The sequence below is a fragment of the Oryctolagus cuniculus genome, chromosome 12, assembly GCF_964237555.1.
Source record: "Oryctolagus cuniculus chromosome 12, mOryCun1.1, whole genome shotgun sequence".
Classification (NCBI taxonomy): domain Eukaryota; kingdom Metazoa; phylum Chordata; class Mammalia; order Lagomorpha; family Leporidae; genus Oryctolagus; species Oryctolagus cuniculus.
In genome coordinates, this window is record NC_091443.1 from 88,076,373 (window position 1) to 88,097,346 (window position 20,974).

Consider the following 20,974-nt stretch of genomic DNA (forward strand, 5'->3'; position numbering starts at 1 on the left):
AGTTTTTAGATACAAAAACAAGAGGAAGGTAAATCTGAAAGTCCACGATGTGACTCGGACCCAATACAGGTGACAGAATCAGCCCTGGGCTCCGTGCCTGAGTACATTCTAGAACCTTGGGGGCCTGACTTCCGGAATGCGCTCAGGCTAGAGGGGGGAAGAGCACGGGGGGCTCCGAGACCTCTCACTGCATCCCCTTCTCTCCCCTCTCCCAGATGGTCACTCATCTACTCAGCCACCCACAAGGGAAACCAAGGAAACGCAGGCCAGCGGGCAGAGGTTCGGTTCCGGGTCAGAGCTGGTAGCAGCTTCCCGCCACCAAAGAAGGAATTGGCTTTCCTGGACAGGATGTTTCTGGGAGAGCCTGGTAAACCAGCTGTCTTGCTAACGCTCCAGGCCCTGGAGGGGCTTGTTTAGATGAAACCCTTAGGCCGGAAACCCTCCACGGCTCTCAGGAGCTGAGAAAGTGGGATCCGGGCTTGAGCCACTTCCTGAGGCTGGCCCCGTCCTGTGAAGGAAGACGGGGACCTGGAGGAGCGTGTTGGGGGGAGCAGAAGTCACTGGAGTTCTGCAGGAGAGAGGGCTTGCTGGGGACCTGCACAGACCCCCGGCCGCATACCTGAGCCTGGCCACCGCCCGCCGAGGGTGCTGCAGGCAGTGGGCGGGGGAAGGCGGTTACCCAGCGTCCATCTGTTCTCAGGTCTATCAAACCCAGACCAGCACAGGTGCTTGGCAGCAGGATGCCACTGGGCTGCCCACGTCCCATGTCAGAATGCTTGGGTTCATGTCGCAGCTCCACTTCTGATTCTAGCTTTCTGTTAGTGCACGTCCTGGGAGGCAGGAGGTGACGGCTCACGTGCTTGGGTCCCTGCCACCCACGTGGGAGACCGGGTTCTTTTTTTTTTTTTTACAGGCAGAGTGGACAGTGAGAGAGAGAGAGACAGAGAGAAAGGTCTTCCTTTTGCCGTTGGTTCACCCTCCAATGGCCGCTGCGGCCAGCACGCTGCAGCCGGTGCACCACGCTGATCCGATGGCAGGAGCCAGGTACTTCTCCTGGTCTCCCATGGGGTGCAGGGCCCAAGCACTTGGGCCATCCTCCACTGCACTCCCTGGCCACAGCAGAGAGCTGGCCTGGAAGAGGGGCAACCGGGACAGAATCCGGTGCCCCGATCAGGACTAGAACCCAGGGTGCCGGCGCCGCAAGGCGGAGGATTAGCCTAGTGAGCCTCGGCGCCGGCCCCGGGTTCTTCTTCTTCTTCTTCTTCTTTTTTTTTTTTAAAGATTTATGGGGCTGGCATTATGACGTAGCAGGTAAAGCTGCTGTCTGTGACACTGGCATCCCATATGGGCATCGGTTCGAGTCCAGGCTGCTCTACTTCCAATACAGCTCCCTGCTCATGGCCTGGGGAAGCGAGTCCTTGGGCCCCTGCACCCATGTGGGAGACCCAGATGAAGCTCTTGGCTCCTGGCTTTGGCCTGGCCCAGCCATAGCCATTGTGGCCATTCAGGAGTGAACCACTGGATGGAAGATCTGTCTCTCCCTCCCTGTCTTTCTCTCTCTGATTCTCTCTCTCTCTCTCTCTTTAACTGTGCCTTTCAAATAAATAAGAATAAATATGTTAAAAAATTATTTATATGAAAGTCAGAGTTATTAAAAAAAAAAAAAGGAGAGACACAGAGAGCTCTTCTATCTTCTGGTTCACTCCCCATATGGCCACGATGGCTGGGGCTGGGCCAGGTGGAAGCCAGGAGCCAGGAGCTTCACCCAGGTCTCCCACGTAGGTGTAGGAACCCAAGCACCTGGGCCATCTTCTGCTGTTTTTCACAGGCCATTAGTGGGGAGCTGGGTCAGAAGTCACGTGAGATGTCAGCGTTGCAGGCTGCGGCTTTATCTGTACACCTCAACACTGGGGGATCCGGCTTGAGTTTCAGGCTCCTGGCTTCAGCCTGGCCCATCCTTGGTTGTTGTGGGCATTTGGGAAATGAACCAGTGAATGGTAGACCTCTCTCTCTCTCTCTCTCTCTCTCTCTCTCCCTCTCTCCCTCTCCCCCTCTCTCCCTCTCCCCCTCCCCCTCTCCCTCCCTCCCTCTCTGCCTCTTCCTCCTTCTCCCTCTCCCTCTCCCTCTGTCTCTATCTCTATCTCTATCTCTATCTCTATCTCTATCTCTATCTCTCATCTCCATCTCCATCTCTCCGTCTTTCAAAATAAATTTTAAAAGAAAGAAAAATTCAAGCCTCTCGGCCCAAGCAGGACGTGGGAGCTGGAGGAGGCAGAGTCTGGCTGCACGGCAGGGGCAGGTGGAGTCCAGCCGCCTGAGCCATCAAAGGAAGTCTCTGCGAATCCCTGCCACTGACCGCAGCGAGGGGCGCCCACACCCCCTGCGGTGTGCAGAGCGGACTCCATCATGACTCGCGAGATGGGATGGGATGCTCTCAGCTCCTCCTTGTTCAGAGGTTGTTCGAGCTGGCTGCCAGCTGGCTCCTGGAGCCCTCAGCTGTGCACGCTAAGTGCCCAACGTCCGCCCCTGCTCAATGCCTGAGGCTTGGGAGGGGCCCCGCGCCCACCCCACCACCGCAACCAGGCCTGAACTCAGCTCACCCGAGGCCGGCTGGTCCAGCACCCGGCAGAGCGCGCTGTGGGCTGAGCCGGTCTGCAGCTTCGGCTCCCTACTGTCAGGCCTGGCATCAGCCACGCTGCCTCTCAGGGCATCAGTTCCTCAGATTTCGAGGACGGGGCAGGCGTTTGGTACAGCAGGTAAGATACCACTTGGGGTGCCCACATCCAATTCTGGGGTGCCTGGGTTCAAGTCCCAGCTCTACTTCTGGTTCCAGCTTTCTGCTAATGCTCAGCCTGCGAGCCATCAGGTGCCGGGAAGATCTCCTGAGAGATCCAGTAGAGTTCCAGGCTCCTGGCTTCATCCGGGCCCAGTCCCAGCTGTTGCAGGCATTTGGGGAGTGAACCAGCAGAGGAAAGATCTCTGTCCCGTTCTCTCCCTCTGCCATAAATAAATGTGCATACTATTAAGGATTACGTGAGATAGGAAAGTGTCCTGCCCACAGCTTGTCCCACGGCTCAGAAAAGCAAATGCTAGGGCCCCCCGCTCCTGCAGACATGAATGGCACACACTCCACATGTACTCACGGAGAAGTCGCAGCTGCCACATGAGAAATCTGGGCCCTGGGTTTAAGGGAGAGCCTATTCTATTAGCACAAAGGAGCCCAATTCCTTTGATCTCCCCACAAGGCTCTCACGGGGGGCCCTCGGGCACTGAAAAGTACAGAGGCCCAGCCCTGGGCAGCACAGTGGGCACACAGCAGGCGCTCAACAGATGTCCTGGAGTGAACAGGTGGGGCGTGTACAGGTCCAGACGTGGAGGGCCAGCGAGGCTCTCCAGGAGCCCTTCCACGTGAAGCTAGGACGCGGTGGTGAGGTTGCTGTCTTCCCCGGAGCCCCAGTGTGAAGGCACGTCCCGGGTGGGGCGATGCTAAGCTAGGCAGAACCAAGTCCATGGCTTTACGAATGAACATCGGGGACCTGGAGAGGTTGGGTCGCTTTTGCAAGTCAGCACAGTGCCAGCATCAAAGCCCACACAGGAATACCAGCTCCTAGCCCAGGGCTCTTCCTCTTCTGGGTTCAGGCAGTGCAAGCTACCCTCTACCCTGTAAGAGGCCGGAGAAACACCACTGTGGGCAGAAACAGCCAGGGCTTCCCAGCTCCAGGGCAAGGGCTGTGTCTCCCCTAGCAGAGGAGGAACTGGCACGGGGCGGGACTCCACCTGACAGCCCCTCACGGTGTGCCTGCGCTGGTGGATACAGAGAGGGGCAGGGCTGGAGCTGGGCTCTGCAAGGCTCAGTGTGAGCCGACTCCTTCCCTGTCCCCACCCCCAACCTCCACCAGTGCGGGGAGGGGGGATGGCGGGGCGGGGGGGCGGGGTGCAAAGCAGAGCCGGAGGTTGGTGTGGGGTCGGCCAGGGCCTGGGAACTCCGTGGGCCGCCCACAGCCGGGATAGTTCCTTGTCCTCTCCAAATCCCAGAGGGCCACTCCGTTTCCGGAAGGAGGAAACTTTCCCCAGCTGCACAGAGTCTCCTGCTGGGCCTGGGGGGCAGGGCCAGCTTCAGACCTAGGACCCCTCCTTGGCTGACCCCCTCCCCACCGCCTGGCTGCTGAAGGTGGAACACGGGAGTGTGCACGAGCCCCAGCCCACCCGGGGAGCACTCTGCAGCTGGGAGGGGCTGCCGTCCTTTGTGCCTCCTGCTCTGGGGAATGGTTCTATCTGGGAGTGCTTGCCAGTTACCAGCTGTCTGCAACAGGGAGGCACCTAAGCCCCCAGGACTGTGCTGTAGCCCCCAACCCCTGGAAATCAACCCCTGGGAATCAGCCCCCACTCACCCAGTCCCTTATCTGAGCCCTGGAGAAAGCAGCTGGGTGGGTGAGGAGCAGGCAGGCTAGGGCCAGAGGACAGGGCCTGGGGTCGATTGATGGGGGCTCAAGCCAATTCCACATTGTTCATCACTAAGGATAGGCCATCTCATCTCCAAGCCTTTCTTTGCTCATCTGTGAAACCCTGTCCTTACCACTCAGGTCCCCAGTAAGGACACAGTCAGGAGCTGGCACTGCACACAGACGGATCGTCACGCCTGCTGCCTGGGCAGCCAAAGCCTGGCCTCGGGCAAGGAGAGAGCTGGCACAGAGCCTGGGATGGTGTTCCTGGGGACGCCTGCCCATGCCCTCCGTCTCCTCCCCCTCTTCCTGTACTGTCCCTGGGGCTGAGCGCTGATATTTCTGGCTGCCTCCTCCAGGCCTCTGGCTTCCCAGGCTCACATGCGCAGTCAGCACACGTTTGATAAAGTGAACTGGGTGGGAGGTCCCCAGCAGGAGAGGCTCGTTTGTGGGGGTCTGCAGATTCCCACGTGAGGGCCTGGGCGCATGGCTTTCCCAAGGGGGAGGAAGTCCCCCTGCTTGGTCACTGTGAGACACTCCATGCTGCAGGAGGTGATGACAGGTGGAGGCAGGTGGCTGAGCTGCTCCTGATCTGCAGGTACCACCCCACACAGGGCTGGGCCTGTTTCCTCGCCTGCAGAATAAGGGGGCAGGAGAAGAGAATCCCTAAGTTTCCTTTTACTTGGCACTTTGGGAAGTGGACTCTTAGCTGGCCACCGAGGAAAGTTCTGGGCAGTAGAAAGGGAAAAAAAAGGCGCCCTGGAGAGGGCCGCAGGAGGCCTGGGGCTGTCCGTCCTAGGTCCTCCACTCTGCACACGGAGGCATCCAACCATCTGAGCCTGCCCTTGCTTCCAGCTCTGACTTCCTGACAGGAGACGGCCTAGCGTTTGCCATAGGGGCGGCAGCAGAGCACAGCGGGTGGGGGAACACACTCCAGGCTCCGATTCGCTGCCTCCAGACCCTAGCTCTGCCACTCTGGCCATGTGACCAGACCTCTTGGTGCCTCAGTCTCTGTATCTGTGAAATGGGTCCACTCTAGCTCACGGTGCTGCCATAGGCAATACTTGGATAATGTATTAAATGGGGGAAATGAGGATACTTCAAAAAGTTCATGGGTATGGAATTAAAACAAGTGTATTTTGGTACAAAAATGTAGAAATCTGTACATAGTTTTCTCATAACATGCATGTTCCACAGACTTTTTAAAAAGAAATATTTGTATTTATTTGAAAGGCAGAGTTACAAAAAGAGAGGGAGAGACACACAGAGATATGGCTTCCATCAACTGATTCATTCTCCAAATGGCCAGAATGGCCAGAGCTGGGCTAATCCAACCCAGAAGTCAGAAGCCTCAATCTCTTCTGGGTCTCTCTAACAGTGCAGGGGCCCAAGTACTTGGGCCATCTTCTGCTGCTTTCCCCAGCACATTAGCAGGGAGCTGGATCAGAAGTGGAACAGGGGCTGGCACTGTGGCATAGTGGGTAAAACAGCTGCCAGCAGTGCCGGCATCCCATATAGGCACCAGTTCGTGTCCTGGCTGCTCCACTTCCAATCCAGCTCTCTGCTAAGGTCTGGGAAAGCAGTAGAAGATGAAGAAGGAGGTACCTTTCCCTGAAGGGAAGAGAGAACTTCCACTTTGCTTATGGCCCTGTCTAAATACTGATGGAGTTTGTGGACTCAAAAGGCTTCCATAGCCTTGGCAGCTCATGGCAAGAGCCTCAGATGATTACTGAAATCATAAACAAGAATGTCCATTGTTAAATCAACAACAGGAGTCACTGTGCACTTGCTCCCCATGTAGGACCTCTGTCCTTAATGAGGTGTACTATGAGAATTAACGGTAAAACTTTTCTTCAAACAGTACTTTATACTTTGTGTGTCTGTGTGGGTGCAAACTGTTGAAATCTTTACTTAGGATATACTAAGTTGATCTTCTGTATATAAAGATAATTAAAAATGAATCTTAATGAAGAATGGGATGGGAGAGGGAGTAAGGAGGTGGGATGGGGGTGGGGGTGGGAGAGCAGGTATAGGGGCAAGAACCACTATATTCCAAAAGCTATACCTATGAAATTTATATTTATTACATAAGGGAGAAGAAGGAGAAGGAGAAGGCCCACGTCCTTGGGCCCCTGCACCCACCTTCAGATCTGCCCAGTTCTGGCCATTGCGGCCATTTGGGAAGTGAACCAACAGATGAAAGACTTCTCTCTCTCTCTCTCCCCCACCCCCCGCCTCTGCCTCTCTATAACTCTGCTTTTCAAATAAGTACATAAATCTTTTTTTAAAAAATTAAATAAATAAATAAATAAGAAGTGGAGCAGCTGGGACTCAAACCAGCTTGAACATGGATGTCAGTGCTGCAGATGGCAGCTTAACCTGCTACCCCAGCCTCAGCCCCCTCAATTTTTAAAAATCATTTATTTGAGGGGTCGGTGCTGTGATGTAGTGAGTAAAGCTGCCACCTCCAGTGCCAGCATCCCATACAGGTGCCGGTTTGAATCCCAGCTGTTCCATTTCTGATCCAGCTCTCTGCTATGGCCTGGGAAAGCAGTGGAAGATGGCCCAAGTGCTTGGGCCCCTGCATCTGTGTGAGAGACCAGGAAGAAGTTCCTGGCTCCTGGCTCTGGATCAGCTCCAATTGGGAGTGAACCATCAGATGAAAGACTCTCTCTCTCTCCCTCTCCCTCTGCCTCTCCTTCTCTCTGTGTAACTCTTTCAAATAAATAAATCTTTAAAAAAATATTTGAAAGACACACAGAGAAACAGAGTGTGCTCCCATCTGTTGGTCCACTCCCCAGATATCTGCAACAGCTGGAGCTGCAGGGGGCAGAGCTGGGAACTGAATCCAGGTTTCCCACGTGGGTGGCAGGAAACCAATTACTTGAGCTGCCTCCCAAGGGCTGCATTAGCATAAATACTGGAGTCATGTGCAGAGCCAGGATTCGAACCCAGATACTTCTATATGGGATGTAGGCATCTTAGCCACTGCGCTGGATGCCTGTCTCCCTCCACCAACATTTTGATGATCCCTTACATAGGACTGTTGCAATGATCGAAGGAGCTGGTGTAAAGTGCTTACAATGGTGCCCACATTTCACACAAGGTCAAAGTTAACCATTATTACCTCAAGAAGCCCTGCTTCCCACCCGCAGGCACCCATCGCCTCAGCAGCCCCACTTTCCTTTTCCTAAGCTCCAGAACCCCCAGTGGAGGAATCGGGCACATACGGGGCCTTTACTGGACTAGCATCTGCAATGCAGGTTGCTATTCATCCCATGTTACAGAGAACATGGCTCTGGAGAGGTCCTGGCCCACGCTACTCACTCATCTTCTACCCCTTCCTCTGACCTGTGCGTCCCACCCTCATAACTAATACTTCCCACTGCATTTTTTTTTTTTTTGACAGGCAGAGTTAGACAGTGAGAGAGAGAGACAGAGAGAAAGGTCTTCCTTTTCCGTTGGTTCACCCCCCAAATGGCTGCCACGGCCGGCGTGCTGCGCCGAGCCCAAGCCAGGAGCCAGGTGCTTCCTCCTGGTCTCCCATTCGGGTGCAAGGCCCAACCACTTGGGCCATCCTCCACTGCCTTCCCGGGCCACAGCAGAGAGCTGGACTGCAAGAGGAGCAACCAGGACAGGACCGGCGCCCCAACCGGGACTAGAACCTGGAGTGTTGGCGCCGCAGGCGGAGGATTAGCCTAGAGAGCCGCAGTGCCGGCCCCCACTGCATTTTATTTTAAAAGATTTATTTATTTATTTGAAAGGCAGAGATAGAGAAGATGAGAGAAATCTTCTATCCACTGGTTCACTCCCCAAATGGCTGCAATGGCAGAGGCTGGGCCAGGTCGAAGCCAGAAGTCAGGAACTTCTGGGTCTCCCACATGGGAGCGGGACCACGTGGGTGCAGGGGCCCAAGCGCTCAGGCCATCCTCCGCTACTTTTCCAGGCCGTCAGCAGGGAGCTGGATCGCAAGTGGAATAGCCAGGATTCGAACTCATGGCCATTATGGGATGCCACCGCGGTAGGTGGAGGCTTAGCCTTCTCCGCCACAGCCCCGCCCCATATTGGCCCCATTTTCCAGATGAGTAAACGGCATACCCAGAAGCTCAGGCATTCGCGCAGGGCACAGGGCCGGTGTGAGGTGTGTCCCACGTGCCATCTCAGTAAGGGGCCATCGAAGCGCCCGGCACGCAGTAGGTGCAGGATATGGGTACTGCTCCTCCTGCGACAGGGAGCCACCACACCGGTCTCCAACCATCCTCCGGGCCCGCGGCCACCCAGCCCCGGGCCACCACATCACATGAGCCGTACTATCTTTAGCCAGGGAGATATTTATATCCCCCGGGGAAGCATTTTCCGCACTGGGGGAGCCCCGGCGTCAGCGGCAGCCTCCCCTCCTGCTCGCCATGCCGCGGGGCCCGGAGGCCGCGGTGCAGGTGTGGGTGGGCGGCCAGCTCTTCGAGGCCGAGCGGGCCCTGCTGGTGGAGCATTGCGGCTTTTTCCACGGCCTCTTCCGCTCCGGCATGCGCGAGGCGCGCGCGGCCGAGGTGCGCCTGGGCGTGCTGAGCGCCAGCGGCTTCCGCACCACGCTGCAGGTGCTGCGCGGGGAGCGCCCAGCGCTGGCGGCCGCCGAGGAGCTGCTGCAGGCAGTGGAGTGCGCCGCCTTCCTGCAGGCGCCGGCGCTGGCACGTTTCTTGGAGCACAGCCTCACGTCGGACAACTGCGCGCTGCTGTGCGACGCGGCCGCCGCCTTCGGCCTGCACGACCTGCTCCACAGCGCCGCGCTCTTCATCCGCGACGGCGCGCGCGAGCTGGCGGCCGAGCTGGCCCTGCCCGAGGCGCGCGCCTACGTGGCCGCCCAGCGGCCCAGCAGCTACGTGGCCGTGAGCACGCACACGCCCACGCCTGGCTTCCTGGAGGACGCGTCGCGCACGCTGTGCTACCTGGACGAGGAGGAGGACGCGTGGCGCACGCTGGCCGCGCTGCCCCTTGAGGCCAGCACGATGCTGGCGGGCGTGGCCACGCTGGGCAACAAGCTCTATATCGTGGGCGGCGTGCGTGGCGCCAGCAAGGAGGTGGTGGAGCTGGGCTTCTGCTACGACCCCGACGGCGGCACGTGGCGCCCGTTCCCCAGCCCGCACCAGCCGCGCTACGACACGACGCTGGCCGGCTTTGAGGGCTACCTCTATGCCATCGGAGGCGAGTTCCAGAGGACACCCATGAGCTCCGTGGAGCGCTACGACCCGGCCGCCCGCTGCTGGAGCTTCGTGGCCGACCTGCCGCAGCCGGCCGCCGGCGTGCCCTGCGCCCACGCGCGTGGCCGCCTCTTTGTGTGCCTGTGGCGGCCGGCAGACACCACGGCCGTGGTGGAGTACGCAGCGCGGCCCGATGCCTGGCTGCCGGTGGCCGAGCTGCGGCGGCCGCAGAGCTACGGCCATTGCATGGTGGCCCACCGCGACAGCCTCTATGTGGTGCGCAACGGGCCTTCCGACGATTTCCTGCACTGCGCCATTGACTGCCTCAACCTGGCCACGGGCCAGTGGACGGCGCTGCCCGGCCAGTTCGTCAACAGCAAGGGCGCGCTCTTCACGGCGGTGGTGCGTGGGGACACGGTCTACACGGTCAACCGCGTATTCACGGTGCTCTACGCCATCGAGGGTGGCGCCTGGCGACTGCTCGGGGAAAAAGCCGGCTTCCCGCGGCCCGGTTCTTTGCAGACCTTTCTCCTGAGGCTGCCGCCTGGCGCTTCAGGGCCCATGGCCTCCACAACTCCAGAACTGTGACCCCTGGGCCGGCTGGGGAGGTGGCGCCCTGAGTTTGCCCTGAGCCGGGGCTGCGTGTGTTGGGCGTGGCCTTAGGAACTGCCGGCAACCTGGCCCTCCTCGTGGAGACAGCCAGCTCTAGCGCCTTCTGGCGTGAACTTGGGCTCTGCTTAGGGCTTGGCTGGCAGTGCCAGTGAGGGTGGAGGGGACGTTGGGATTTGAAGAATCCAGGTTTGTATGTGCATGGGCCAGTCCTTGAGCACCGGCAGGGACTAGGTTAAGGGGCACTGAGCAAACTGTCAATCAGTAGGCAAAAATGAGGCACCTGCTGTGTGCCCACCACAGTGCTGGGTCTGATGAGAGCTATAGTTACAAGAGAGAGGTTCATGCAGCTTAGAGTCTGGATCTCAAGAGTTACGGCACAAGATGGTTTGTGCACATTGCCTTAATGCAAGGTCTTTTTAAAAACAAAATCCACCTTCATTGTTATAAAAGAAAGTACTGAAGATATCAGGGCAGGAGGAAAACAGGGAGAGGAAGCTACAGAATTCTAGGGAAGAGGAGGCTGTGCAGACCGTGGGGGTGGGGGATGAGATCAGGCAGGACACAGTAGCTGCTGTAAGCACAGGCTCATACCGGAGAGAGTGACAGCTCAGGAGAGAGTGACAGGCCGGGGGGGGGGGGGGGGGGCCGGAGCCGGTGGGAAGGGTCTCTGAGCCAAGTCGTGGAGGGAAAGCAGCTGTGGATGGAGGGGTCAGGCAGGGGCTGTGGCCTGGCGGATGTCGCAGGCAGCTGAGCTGAGCGGGAAGTGAGATCTGTGGGAGGGAGGGAGGGTGCCCCCGGACTTCTCTGTGAATGTGAAACCTCAGGGCAGCACCCAAGGGCGAGCCCCTTGCTCACCCCTTTCTTGCCATCGGCGCAGGGGCACTGGACAGACGCCATGACTTGAGGTCGCTCAAGGGATGCACCCGGTGCTGCCTCCCCATCTTCCTTGGTCGCAACCCCTCCCCCACATTCTCGGGCTTCAGTCCCTCTTCCTCCCCTCTGCTGCTGCCTTTCTCTGGGCCTGAAGTGTCTTCCCTGCCCCTTTCTCTGTTGGCTCTGCACCCACCTTTTCTGTGCAGCTCCCCATTTTTCTGACCTCTGTGCCTGCGTTATTCACTGGACCCTTGGCTGCAACCGCTTTCTGTGTGTGTGTGTGTGTGTGCAACCTGTGCAGGGCTGTGCACCTCCCCACCTGCAGAATAAAACAATGAAGTCTTGCAAGCACTGGGGCTGCAGAGGCCACTTAGAGACCCCTGCTGTCAGACGAGGGCTCTGGTCCCTCCTTTAGAATTCTCTGCCCTGGCCCTCCGGCCTCTCCGTGCCCTTGGGGCAGACGGCTCTAAGTGGTCTTCGATGGCCTCCATCCTGCAGGACCTCATCAGAAGTGGGTAACACAGCATCAGCATGGCACCTCCTAGCCGTGGAGACAAGTGTCGAGGCTGCCCTTAGCTGCCTCTTCTCCTGACCTGTGGGCCAAGCCCAAGACATAAGCGAAAGCTGCCCTCCAAGGCCTGAGCCCCGCCAGCCCCGGAGTAGCTTGGACTGATGAGTCGCAACAATAAACCGTGGCTTCGGCATCCTGATTGCTGTGCACAGGACTCTCACACCCATCGGCCCCTTCAGACGGCCGCAGTCCTCGGAGCTGGGCACCTGCCCTGTGGTGGAAGAGACGCGGGACCCTCAGAAGCTGAATGGCTGCTCTGAAGCCGCACAGCGTGGCAGAGTCCTTACTTGTGGTTCTGTTAAAGGATGGATTTTTACCACGTACCCGTGATTTATTTCACTTGCTAGGAGGAGAACCAGAGGAATGATGAAGCTGGTTGAAAAGAGCGCTCGCAAGAGATCTAATTAGTTGCACAGGACTTGCTGATGACTAAGTTTGCCGAGTTAGGAGTGAAGCTACTGAATATCTTACGGGGCATTGAAATCATACATTTTATGGTTCTTTTACTGGAAAAAAAAATCCTTTGCATCTTCACACACATGTACGGGCCTATCTATGTGTGCATCTGCAAATTAGCCCAGAATTTGACAAAGGCGGGGCCCTACTTGCTAAGAAATTGTAAAAGCTAACATTCCCCTTGATGACGGAGTAATTCTTTGCTTGCTGTCCACTGCCACCCTAGGACATGCAGGCCTCCTTTTGCTTCTCTTTTTAAGATTTTATTTATTTATTTGAGAGGTAGAATTACAGACAGTGAGAGGGAGAGACAGAAAGGTCTTCCATCCACTGATTCACTCCCCAAATGGCTGCGATGGCCACAGCTGGGCCGATCCAAAGCCAGGAGCTTCTTCCGGGTCTCCCACATGGGTGTGGGGACCCAAGTGCTTGGGCCATCTTCTACTGCTTTCCCAGGCCATAGCAGAGAGCTGGATGGGAAGAGGAGCAGCCAGGACTCGAACCGGCATCCATAGGGGGTGCCGGTGCTACAGGTAGAGGATTAACCTTCTGTGCCACAGCGCCGGTGCCTTGCTTCTCTTTCAAGTCGTGAGTAATTTTTCTTGAGGATTTCTTCCTGGCTCGCTGTCCTGACCAGTGCTGAGCACCTGCTGGCACAGGGACCCATGACACTGAGCTGTGGGCCCTCGTGGCCGGAGACCTCAGTGCCCCGCTGCCCTGCAGCTGCTCCAACGGGGCCTGCTGGCCCTGCTGTTTGCTGTTCCTTCGGCTGAGCGCCTTTTCTGTAGCTTTGATGCTTAAAGACAGAGTGCTCACGAGGCGCTTTCCCACAGCGGGCTCCCTTGAGCTTCAGAGAATTGTGGAACCCCCACACCCCCTCTTAAAGGAAAACAAAACAAAACCCGCCCCCAGGTCACACAGTTGGGAGAGACCCAGTTAGGAAGTGGCGGAACCTGGCTCTGAACGCAGGGCCATTTGCTTGTGCTGTGTGCTGGGCTCCTGCTTGGCTGAGGAGCAGGGTGTCTGGCGGCCTCCCTAATAAGCCCCTCCCCTTGCCCTGCTCTCTGCAGCCTCACCTCTTTGCGGGGCTCATCTGACTCTCAACGCCCTGAACCCCAAGCTCTCCCCTCCCTGCAAATGCGCCTGCTTTGCTAATACGGCCCGTTGGGCACAGGCAGAGAAGCCGGCCTCCCCGCATCCCACCGGGGCTGGCGGCCTTGCTTTCTCCCCTTCAGTCGTCACCTGGCAGCCAGGGCCTTGCTCACGACAGTCAGTCGGGACGTGTGGCTCTGCAGCTCAGCAGCCGCGGGAGGGCCCCTCGCCCACTCCATTCCGGATCTCTGACACCATTCCCCTGGCCTCACTGCTGCTCTGTAGACACAGCAGGCACACACACACACACACACACACACACCCAGCTCGCGGGCTTTAAATGGGGCCCTCTGCCTGGCTCACCCCCCAGTTCCCCAAGGTCCTGTGCCCGGAGGCCACTTCCCTTTGGAGGCCTTTCTTTCTTTTTAGGTTTATTTATTTATTTTAAAAGCAGAGTTAGAGGGAGCGACAGAGACAGAGAGAGAGGTCTTCCATCTGCAGGTTCACTCCCCAAATGACTGCAACAGCCGGAGCTGTGCTGATCCGAAGCCGGGAGCCAGGAGCTTCTTCCCAGTCTCCCATGTGGGTGCAGTCCTTGGGCCATCTTCTATTGCTTTCCCAGGCCACAGCAGAGAACTGGATGGGAAGTGGAGCAGCCGGGACTCGAACCAGCGATCATATGGGAAGCTGGTACTGCAGGCGGCGGCTTTACCCGCTGCACCACAGCGGAGGTCTTCCTACCGCCCCCTTCTCAGCATTCCCCAGTCCTTTGGCGGCATCGTCTTCCGTGTTGTTTCCTCCTGTTGTGTTTCTGCCTGCTAAAATGTGAGCTCTGTGAAGACAGAGGTTTTTGTCTGTTTTGTCTGTTTTCCCTGCTCAACCACCAGTGCCTAGAATGTAGACAGAACTCAATAAATATTTGTTTTTTAAAAAAATTAATTAACTTATTTGAAAAGCAGAGTGATAGAAGGCTCTTCATCCGCTGATTCATTCCCCAAATGCTGCAACATCCAGGCCTGGGCCAGGCCAAATCCAGGAGGCTGGAACTCCATCCGGTCTCCCCCGTGGGTGGCAGAGGCCCGACCACTTGAGCCATCATCTGCTGCCTTCCCAGGTGCGTTAGTGGGAAGGTGGATCAGAAGCAGAGCAGCCAGGACTGTAACTGGCACTCCGATGTGGGACGCCAGTACCACAAGCCACGGCATAACCCACTGCGCCACCGCAACTGTGCGGGCCCCATCCTTGTTGAATGAATGAGCAATGCTCATCTGTTGACAAAACGAGTGAGTTCACGGATGGGCCCATCCAGGGACAGCCCATGGGAGAGCTACGCAGAGAAGCCGAGGCAAGGCTGCCATTCCTGGTGGGGCCAGGAAGACGTCCAGGAGGAGGCGATGAGCTGTGGAGTGCACAGTACACTGTGGCAAGAGCTGGGAACCACAGCGGCTGGGAGTCGCTTCTCTTCCCTCAAGGCGGGGGAAGGCTGGGGTTGGAAACGCTGATCATCCCTTGAAGGATTGCTCCTCTTGGCCCGGGAGCACACAGAGGGCCAGGCTGTTTATCTTCCTTTGGCCCCAAGCAGCTGGGCCTCTTTTCATCCTAATTGCTTTACTTCAAAGTTGCTGTCACTTCCCAGGCAAATTAGCCAAGCTGTGGGAGACACAGCTGCGGCCAGTCACCGCCTCGTGGCAGAGGAATGGATGATCCTGCCCCCACAAGCATGGGGAGCACAGGAAAGGGACCCCTCTGTGCCATCCCAGCAGCTAAGAGAATGAGGGTGTGGAGCAGGGTGCAGCGTCTAGTCCACCCCGTCTCGTGGGGGACAGTGAGGACAAGGGAGACGCACAGCCGGGAGGTCACCCGAGCTAAACCTGCATCTGCAGTAGCCCTTCCCAGCCTGCCATGCGGGTCGCCGGGGCTGCTGCTGGGACACCCCAGAGAGTGGTTCTCATGGGACCGGACCTGGCCTTGCCCTGTCCCATTCCAGCCTCCAGCCTGACTTTCTCCAGGAAAAGCCAGCCTCCTGTGCCCCATTCTTCCCACTGGCTGCAAAGGACTTGGTTGTTGGTGGTGGTGTTTGGGCACCACATACGTCTGATTTGTTCAACTCCGAGGGGGGCCTGAAGCCACTGCCGGCTGCTCCTTGCAGGGAGCGCATCTTCACTGTAACCAGGGCCTTCCGCAGGCTCTGAGAGGGACAGCGTGGGGCGGGGGCATCTTGTAGGTGCCATACTCTGCCAGCTCTGCCAGCTGCCTGGGGAGCCAAACCCTGGCTCCGGCAGTGACTGCTGTGTGACCAGGTGACCTCTCCGAAATGAAGGCACCTCAACTCCAAACAAGGAGACAATTCCTACCCTGAAGGATCTTCTGAGGGTGAAGTGAGGACTTAGAGGCCAGCACTTGTCTCTCACCCCCCCCAAACTCCTCCCCCTCCTCTCCTCCCTTCATTGAGAACTTTTTTTTTTTTTTTGACAGGCAGAGTGGACAGTGAGAGAGAGAGACAGAGAGACAGAGAGAAAGGTCTTCCTTTTGCCCTTGGTTCACCCTCCAATGGCCACCGCGGCTGGCATGCTGCGGCCAGCGCACTGTGCTGATCCGATGGCAGGAGCCAGGTGCTTCTCCCGGTCTCCCATGGCGTGCAGGGCCCAAGGACTTGGGCCATCCTCCACTGTACTCCCTGGCCACAGCAGAGAGCTGGCCTGGAAGAGGGGCAACCGGGACAGAATCCGGTGCCCCGACCGGGACTAGAACCTGGTGTGCTGGCGCCGCAAGGTGGAGGATTAGCCTAGTGAGCCGCGGCGCTGGCCACATTGAGACCTTTTCCATGAGGAAGGCCCACCCTGTGCTTGTCCCTCCGTGAGGTGAAGACTGACAACCGGCTAAGCATGGGTTTTGGAGTCAGGGGACCTGGGTTCAAGTTCAAGTGCATTGTTTGCCTGCTGTGTGGTCTGGGGAAACCCAGTTTCTTCATAAAGTGGAGAGGAAGATGATGACGATGATGATAACAGGGCCACCTCCCGCAGTCACTGCATGGATTATATGAAGCCCCTGCTGTTGGGGGCCGGAAGGGCGCTCACTGGAAAACGCAGGCAGGTTCCTGTAGGAAGCGGGGTGGCGGGTACCACAGGGATGCTCCTGGCTGGAACCCCCCACTCCCCGCCCCGTCTCTGCCTCTCCTGCCCCGCCCCCAGGGGCTGCCCCGCCCCCATGACGTCACTGGACTCTGAAAGCCACAGAAGGTGGGGGGGGTGGCACGTGATGCCGGGCCTTGCCTCCTGGCTGCCCGCTGCAGGGTGGTCTTGCGCTGGCCTTTTTTCCTCACTGCTGCTGCGGGTTGGCCCTCTCCTCACAGCTCTTGGTCTCCAGGTTGTGGTGGCCTTGCGCTGTCCCTGTGGGGCCCTCCCCTCCTCAAGGTGAACCCCACCTCCCAGCTCTCCTCTGACAACTCCCTTTGATGTAGGCATGCAGATAGGATAAGATTGATCAGATCTGTGAGCTGGAAGGCCACGCCTTCACCATGCCCCTGGGTGAGCGCAGCCCCCTACCTGACCCCACCTGTGTGCCCACCTGCTAATCAGGCTACATACGTAACCACGCCCCTTTGGAAGTGGATAAAAGGCCTGGAACATGGAGGGCCCAGCCCCTCTTTCACCATTCTTTCCCCTTGTTGCTCTTGCTGCCCATACCTTTGGGCCACCAGCTCCCTGCTTGCCCGCCTACATGCTGGCTGCACACGGCCGGCTCCTGGGCTCTCCTTGCCTTCCCTTCACTACCCGTGCTAAGCTACTTGTGGCTGCTCATAACCAAACACTTACTGCACGCAGCTCCTGACCTGCTCTCTGCTTGGTATGGACCCTGACTTAATTTCTAGACTTTTCTTCCTTAGATAGAGCCCTCACTCTCCTGTGCATCTCACACTGAATAAAATCCTTAACACTTACCATGCTGCCTGGTCTATTTGAGCCAGTGTTCACAATTCTTCTCTGAATACGTGAAAAGAGCCCATGCAGCTTATTAACTTAGGGAAATATTAATAAGCAAAACAGTTTCATCTTTGTGTGCCACCTCCCCTCTGCCAGGATACCCCACCCCCACCCCACCCTTGGCTCTTTGGGCCTCTGTCCCTGAGAGGCACAGTGAAAGACCCGCGAAATGTCCATCTTTTTTTTTTTTTTTTTTTTTTGACAGACAGAGTTAGACAGTAAAAGAGAGACAGAGAAAAAGGTCTTCCTTCCATCGGTTCACCTTCCAATGGCCACTACAGCCGGCGTGCTGCGCCAATCCGAAGCCAGGAGCCAGGTGCTTCCTCCTGGTCTCCCATGCGGGTGCAGGGCCCAAGCACTTGGGCCATCCTCCACTGTCTTCTCGGGCCACAGCAGAGAGCTGACCTGGAAGAGGAGCAACCAGGACAGAACCGGCGCCCCAACCTGGATTAGAATCCGGGGTGCCGGCACTGCAGGTGGAGGATTAGCCTAGTGAGCCGCAGTGCCTGCCAGAAATGTCCATCTTGACACCTTGGCCTGGCTACACAGTGACAGAGAACGGAAGAATGGCTGACGCTCAGGGCGGTGCCCGGGAGCCTGCCCCACCCGGCCCGTCACAGAGACGGGGGGCCACGGCTCCTCGCCCCACAGCAGCCGTCCGCCTCTGCCTGGCTCCGCGGCTCCCAGCTGCCATCCTGCTCAGGGCCAGCCGCCCACGTCCGCGTCTGCTCGGCCCCTGCTGCCTTCCTGAAGCTGCTGTGTGTGCCCCAAAGCACCACATCACAGGGGCCCTGAGCCAGCCGGCCCTGTCTGCTTGCAGGGCTTTTGGGGCTCACTCCTTACTCCTCATTCTGCACACACGCTCTGAGCACCACAGCTGGCCAGGCCTGGGCGGGAAACGTGTGCTGGCACACTCTGGTCCCGGCCTCGCAGTGGAAGAGGTGGCAGCGACCCCAGTGGCAGGGTCGGAGCTCTAGGGAAGTGCTCTGAGGGAGACCACGCCCCTCCACGAGGAGCAGGACTTCCAGGCCTCCTAGGGGCCCGGGGTCAGCCCCACTCTCCCTCATCCGGCTTCCCGCTCTGGGGCAGGCAGGATGTGCTCACTGCTGGCTGCTGCCTCCACTCCAGTTCTCACTCTGTCCAGCAGCGCACTTTGCATATCAGCGTGGGAAGCAGTCCCATGGCTAAGTCAAGGCGAACAGGATCTTCTGGACGGACGTGGGCTAGTTCAGGGCTCCCGGGCAAGGCCAGGAGCCAAGCAATGCCAGGGTCAAGGGCCAAGAGCCTCCTAGTCCCTCTCAGGCCTCAGCCTCAGAGAAGTCAGGTGCTCAGGATTGCAAGGTGCGGGCCAGCATCAGCCTGGCCCTGGGTGGGTGACAGGTGACTGACAGGTGGGTGACAGATGCTCTGGCAACATGGTGGGGGGAGCGGTCATTCCCAAGGACACAGGGTGTTGCTTAAGAACCAGGGGACATGACCAGCCCAGGGCCTGCTGGAGTTCTCAGAGCTGTTGGCTGCTGGAAGCGTGTGGGGTCCGAGGGGCAGCCCTGCCCTGGGCTGGTTGGTCCGGGGTCCCTGGCTCCCTGGTGCCCTCTCCTGACACCCAGTTAATGTCCCTGCTCAACGTGGAAACATTTTGTTAATGACAAAAAAAAATCAGTCTTAGGTTAAAAATCTTGAGCAAACAGCAGATGACGTTGCGTGGGCAGCTGCCAGAGGACACAGAACGCACGTCTCTGGCGGCACTGTCCTTATAAGGGCAGGTGCAGCAGGACGGGCAGGAGGGTGGGAGGCGGGGCCGGGCCCAGCTCCACAGGGGAAGTCAGCAGAGGTCCTTGTTGAGACAGAGCCTGCAAGGTCATGGTCGCCTGCTCGGGGCCCTGACCCCTCAAGCCCAGCCCCGCCCCTGCAGGCTGCACTTCATGGCAAAGGCAGGCCCGGCGCCAGCTGGTCTGCAGGCGAAAGACTTGGTCAATGAACGGTTGCTTGAGGGTCTTCGGGCTCCTTAGCTGGGTCGCAGCACCTGGGACACAGGGTCATGGCTTCTCTCCTCCCAAGAATGGGCACAGGGCACAGGGTGCAGGGCTGTGCAGGGAGGTGGGGTTCAGTGGGCCCGGGCCCTCTCCCTGACTCTGTCATCCCTTGTCCTCAGCCGGAAGGAACATGTCCTGAACTGCCTCCAGACAGGGCCTGGCCGGGAGTGCGTGTGTGTGTGTGTGTGTGTGTATGTGAGAGAGAGAGAGAGAGAGAGACAAACAGACAGAGGGAGAGGCCTGCCTATCCTAGCCTTCCTGTGTGTTGCCCAGCATGGCCTCAGCACCTGGAGGTCTCACACTGGGGCGAGGGCTCTGGAAGGCGCCCCCCGGCCCCGCCTCATCAGGGGAGGTTCTTCCCCGAGCCCCCAAGGCCCCAGGTCGCCCTGGAGGTACAACTCATAGAGACATAAGGGATGGGCCAGTGAGAAGCACTGGGAAGGCACCCTTCCAGGTGTCGGCTGGCCAGGGCTGAGCCTAAAACCCCAGCACTTAGGAGCCATTATTCAACTGAGGTCAGCATCAAAGGCAGAGTGTTCCCTGCAGGGGTCAACAGAGGAATTCTCTAATCACCGGGAAAGACAGGCGTGCAAGCCAGGAAGAGGCCAGGCTTAGGGGGTGGGGGACACCTGGGCTCCCGAAGGAAGGGGCCGAGAACAGACGGGGGTCCTGGAAGAGGGAGGGGGGTCCTGACTCCTCTTGATCGACCATGACTAGAGGGTGTGTCCCTCCCTGCTGTCCCTAGACTGGGAGGCTCCGAGCCCGGAGGAGGCGCTGGCAGCCACTCAGCTGGCAATGGCGCAGGTGCCAAGGGCAGGCTGTCAGCTGGGAAGGCCGACGCAAGTTGAGGCAAGATCGGCAGAGGCTCCGGGCCGAGGCGAGGGAGGAGCAGAGTCAGCTGTGTCAGGCCCAGCCCTGTGAAGGCCCTGACTCTGGGAGGGGCTGCCTGCCTCACCTGCACATCAGCCGCTGGAGATATGGAGCCATGTCGCGTCCCAGCAAGGGGTTGGGGCTGTGGTCCTGAGAAATGGGCCGTTCCGGTTGCTGACAGTCCTCAGCACCGCGTCCAGCCCTGTCTGTGCTCCCTGCCACAGGCCTCTGCACAGGGCCAGCCGGGAAGGGCAGGGGCACCAGCGTCTTGGCCTCTGACCTCTGTTTGCCTGAGCCACGAGCCGCTCCAGCAACTGCTCCCCTCAAACCCTGGGGGCTTCTAAAGGACGGGTCTCGGGTGACTGGGGAGAGCTGGTCCCAACCTCCCCACCCTCGAAGTGAAGGCTCATAGGTTGTCAGGGCAGAAAGTGGCCCGGACTGGCTGGTCCCAGGGTGACACACTGGCGAGGAGCTCATTACATCATACAGAACCCCCGAGGGAGCTGCCGAGCTGCGCTTTCTGCCCTAGAACACACTGGGCCTTCTGTGGAGGGCAGCCAGGTCTGGACAATACGTAGAATTTTCATTTTATTTACGTATTTGAGAGGTGGAGAGACAGACAGACTTTCTATCTGCCCCTTCACTTCCCAAGTACCCATGACAGTAGGGGCTGGGCCAGGCTGAAGCCAGGAGCCAGAAACTCCATCCAGGTTTCCCACGTAGGCGGCAAGGTCCCAAATACTTGAGCCATTGCCACTGTCCCCCAGAGTGCACGTTAGCAGGAAGTTAGAATCATGAGGAAAGCCAGGACTTGAATTCAGGGCCAGTGACATGGGGTGTCAGCATC

General features: G+C 58.3%; 1 protein-coding gene across 1 annotated transcript; it reads left to right on the forward strand.

Moving 5' to 3' along the window:
- The first annotated feature begins 8,033 nt into the window (after window positions 1-8,033).
- KBTBD13 (kelch repeat and BTB domain containing 13) lies at window positions 8,034-14,176 on the forward strand. The gene has a single exon (XM_008268886.4). It carries the CDS (start codon window positions 8,849-8,851, stop codon window positions 10,223-10,225), a length of 1,377 nt encoding a protein of 458 aa, XP_008267108.2. The 5' UTR covers window positions 8,034-8,848; the 3' UTR covers window positions 10,226-14,176.
- The last annotated feature ends 6,798 nt before the right edge of the window (window positions 14,177-20,974 follow it).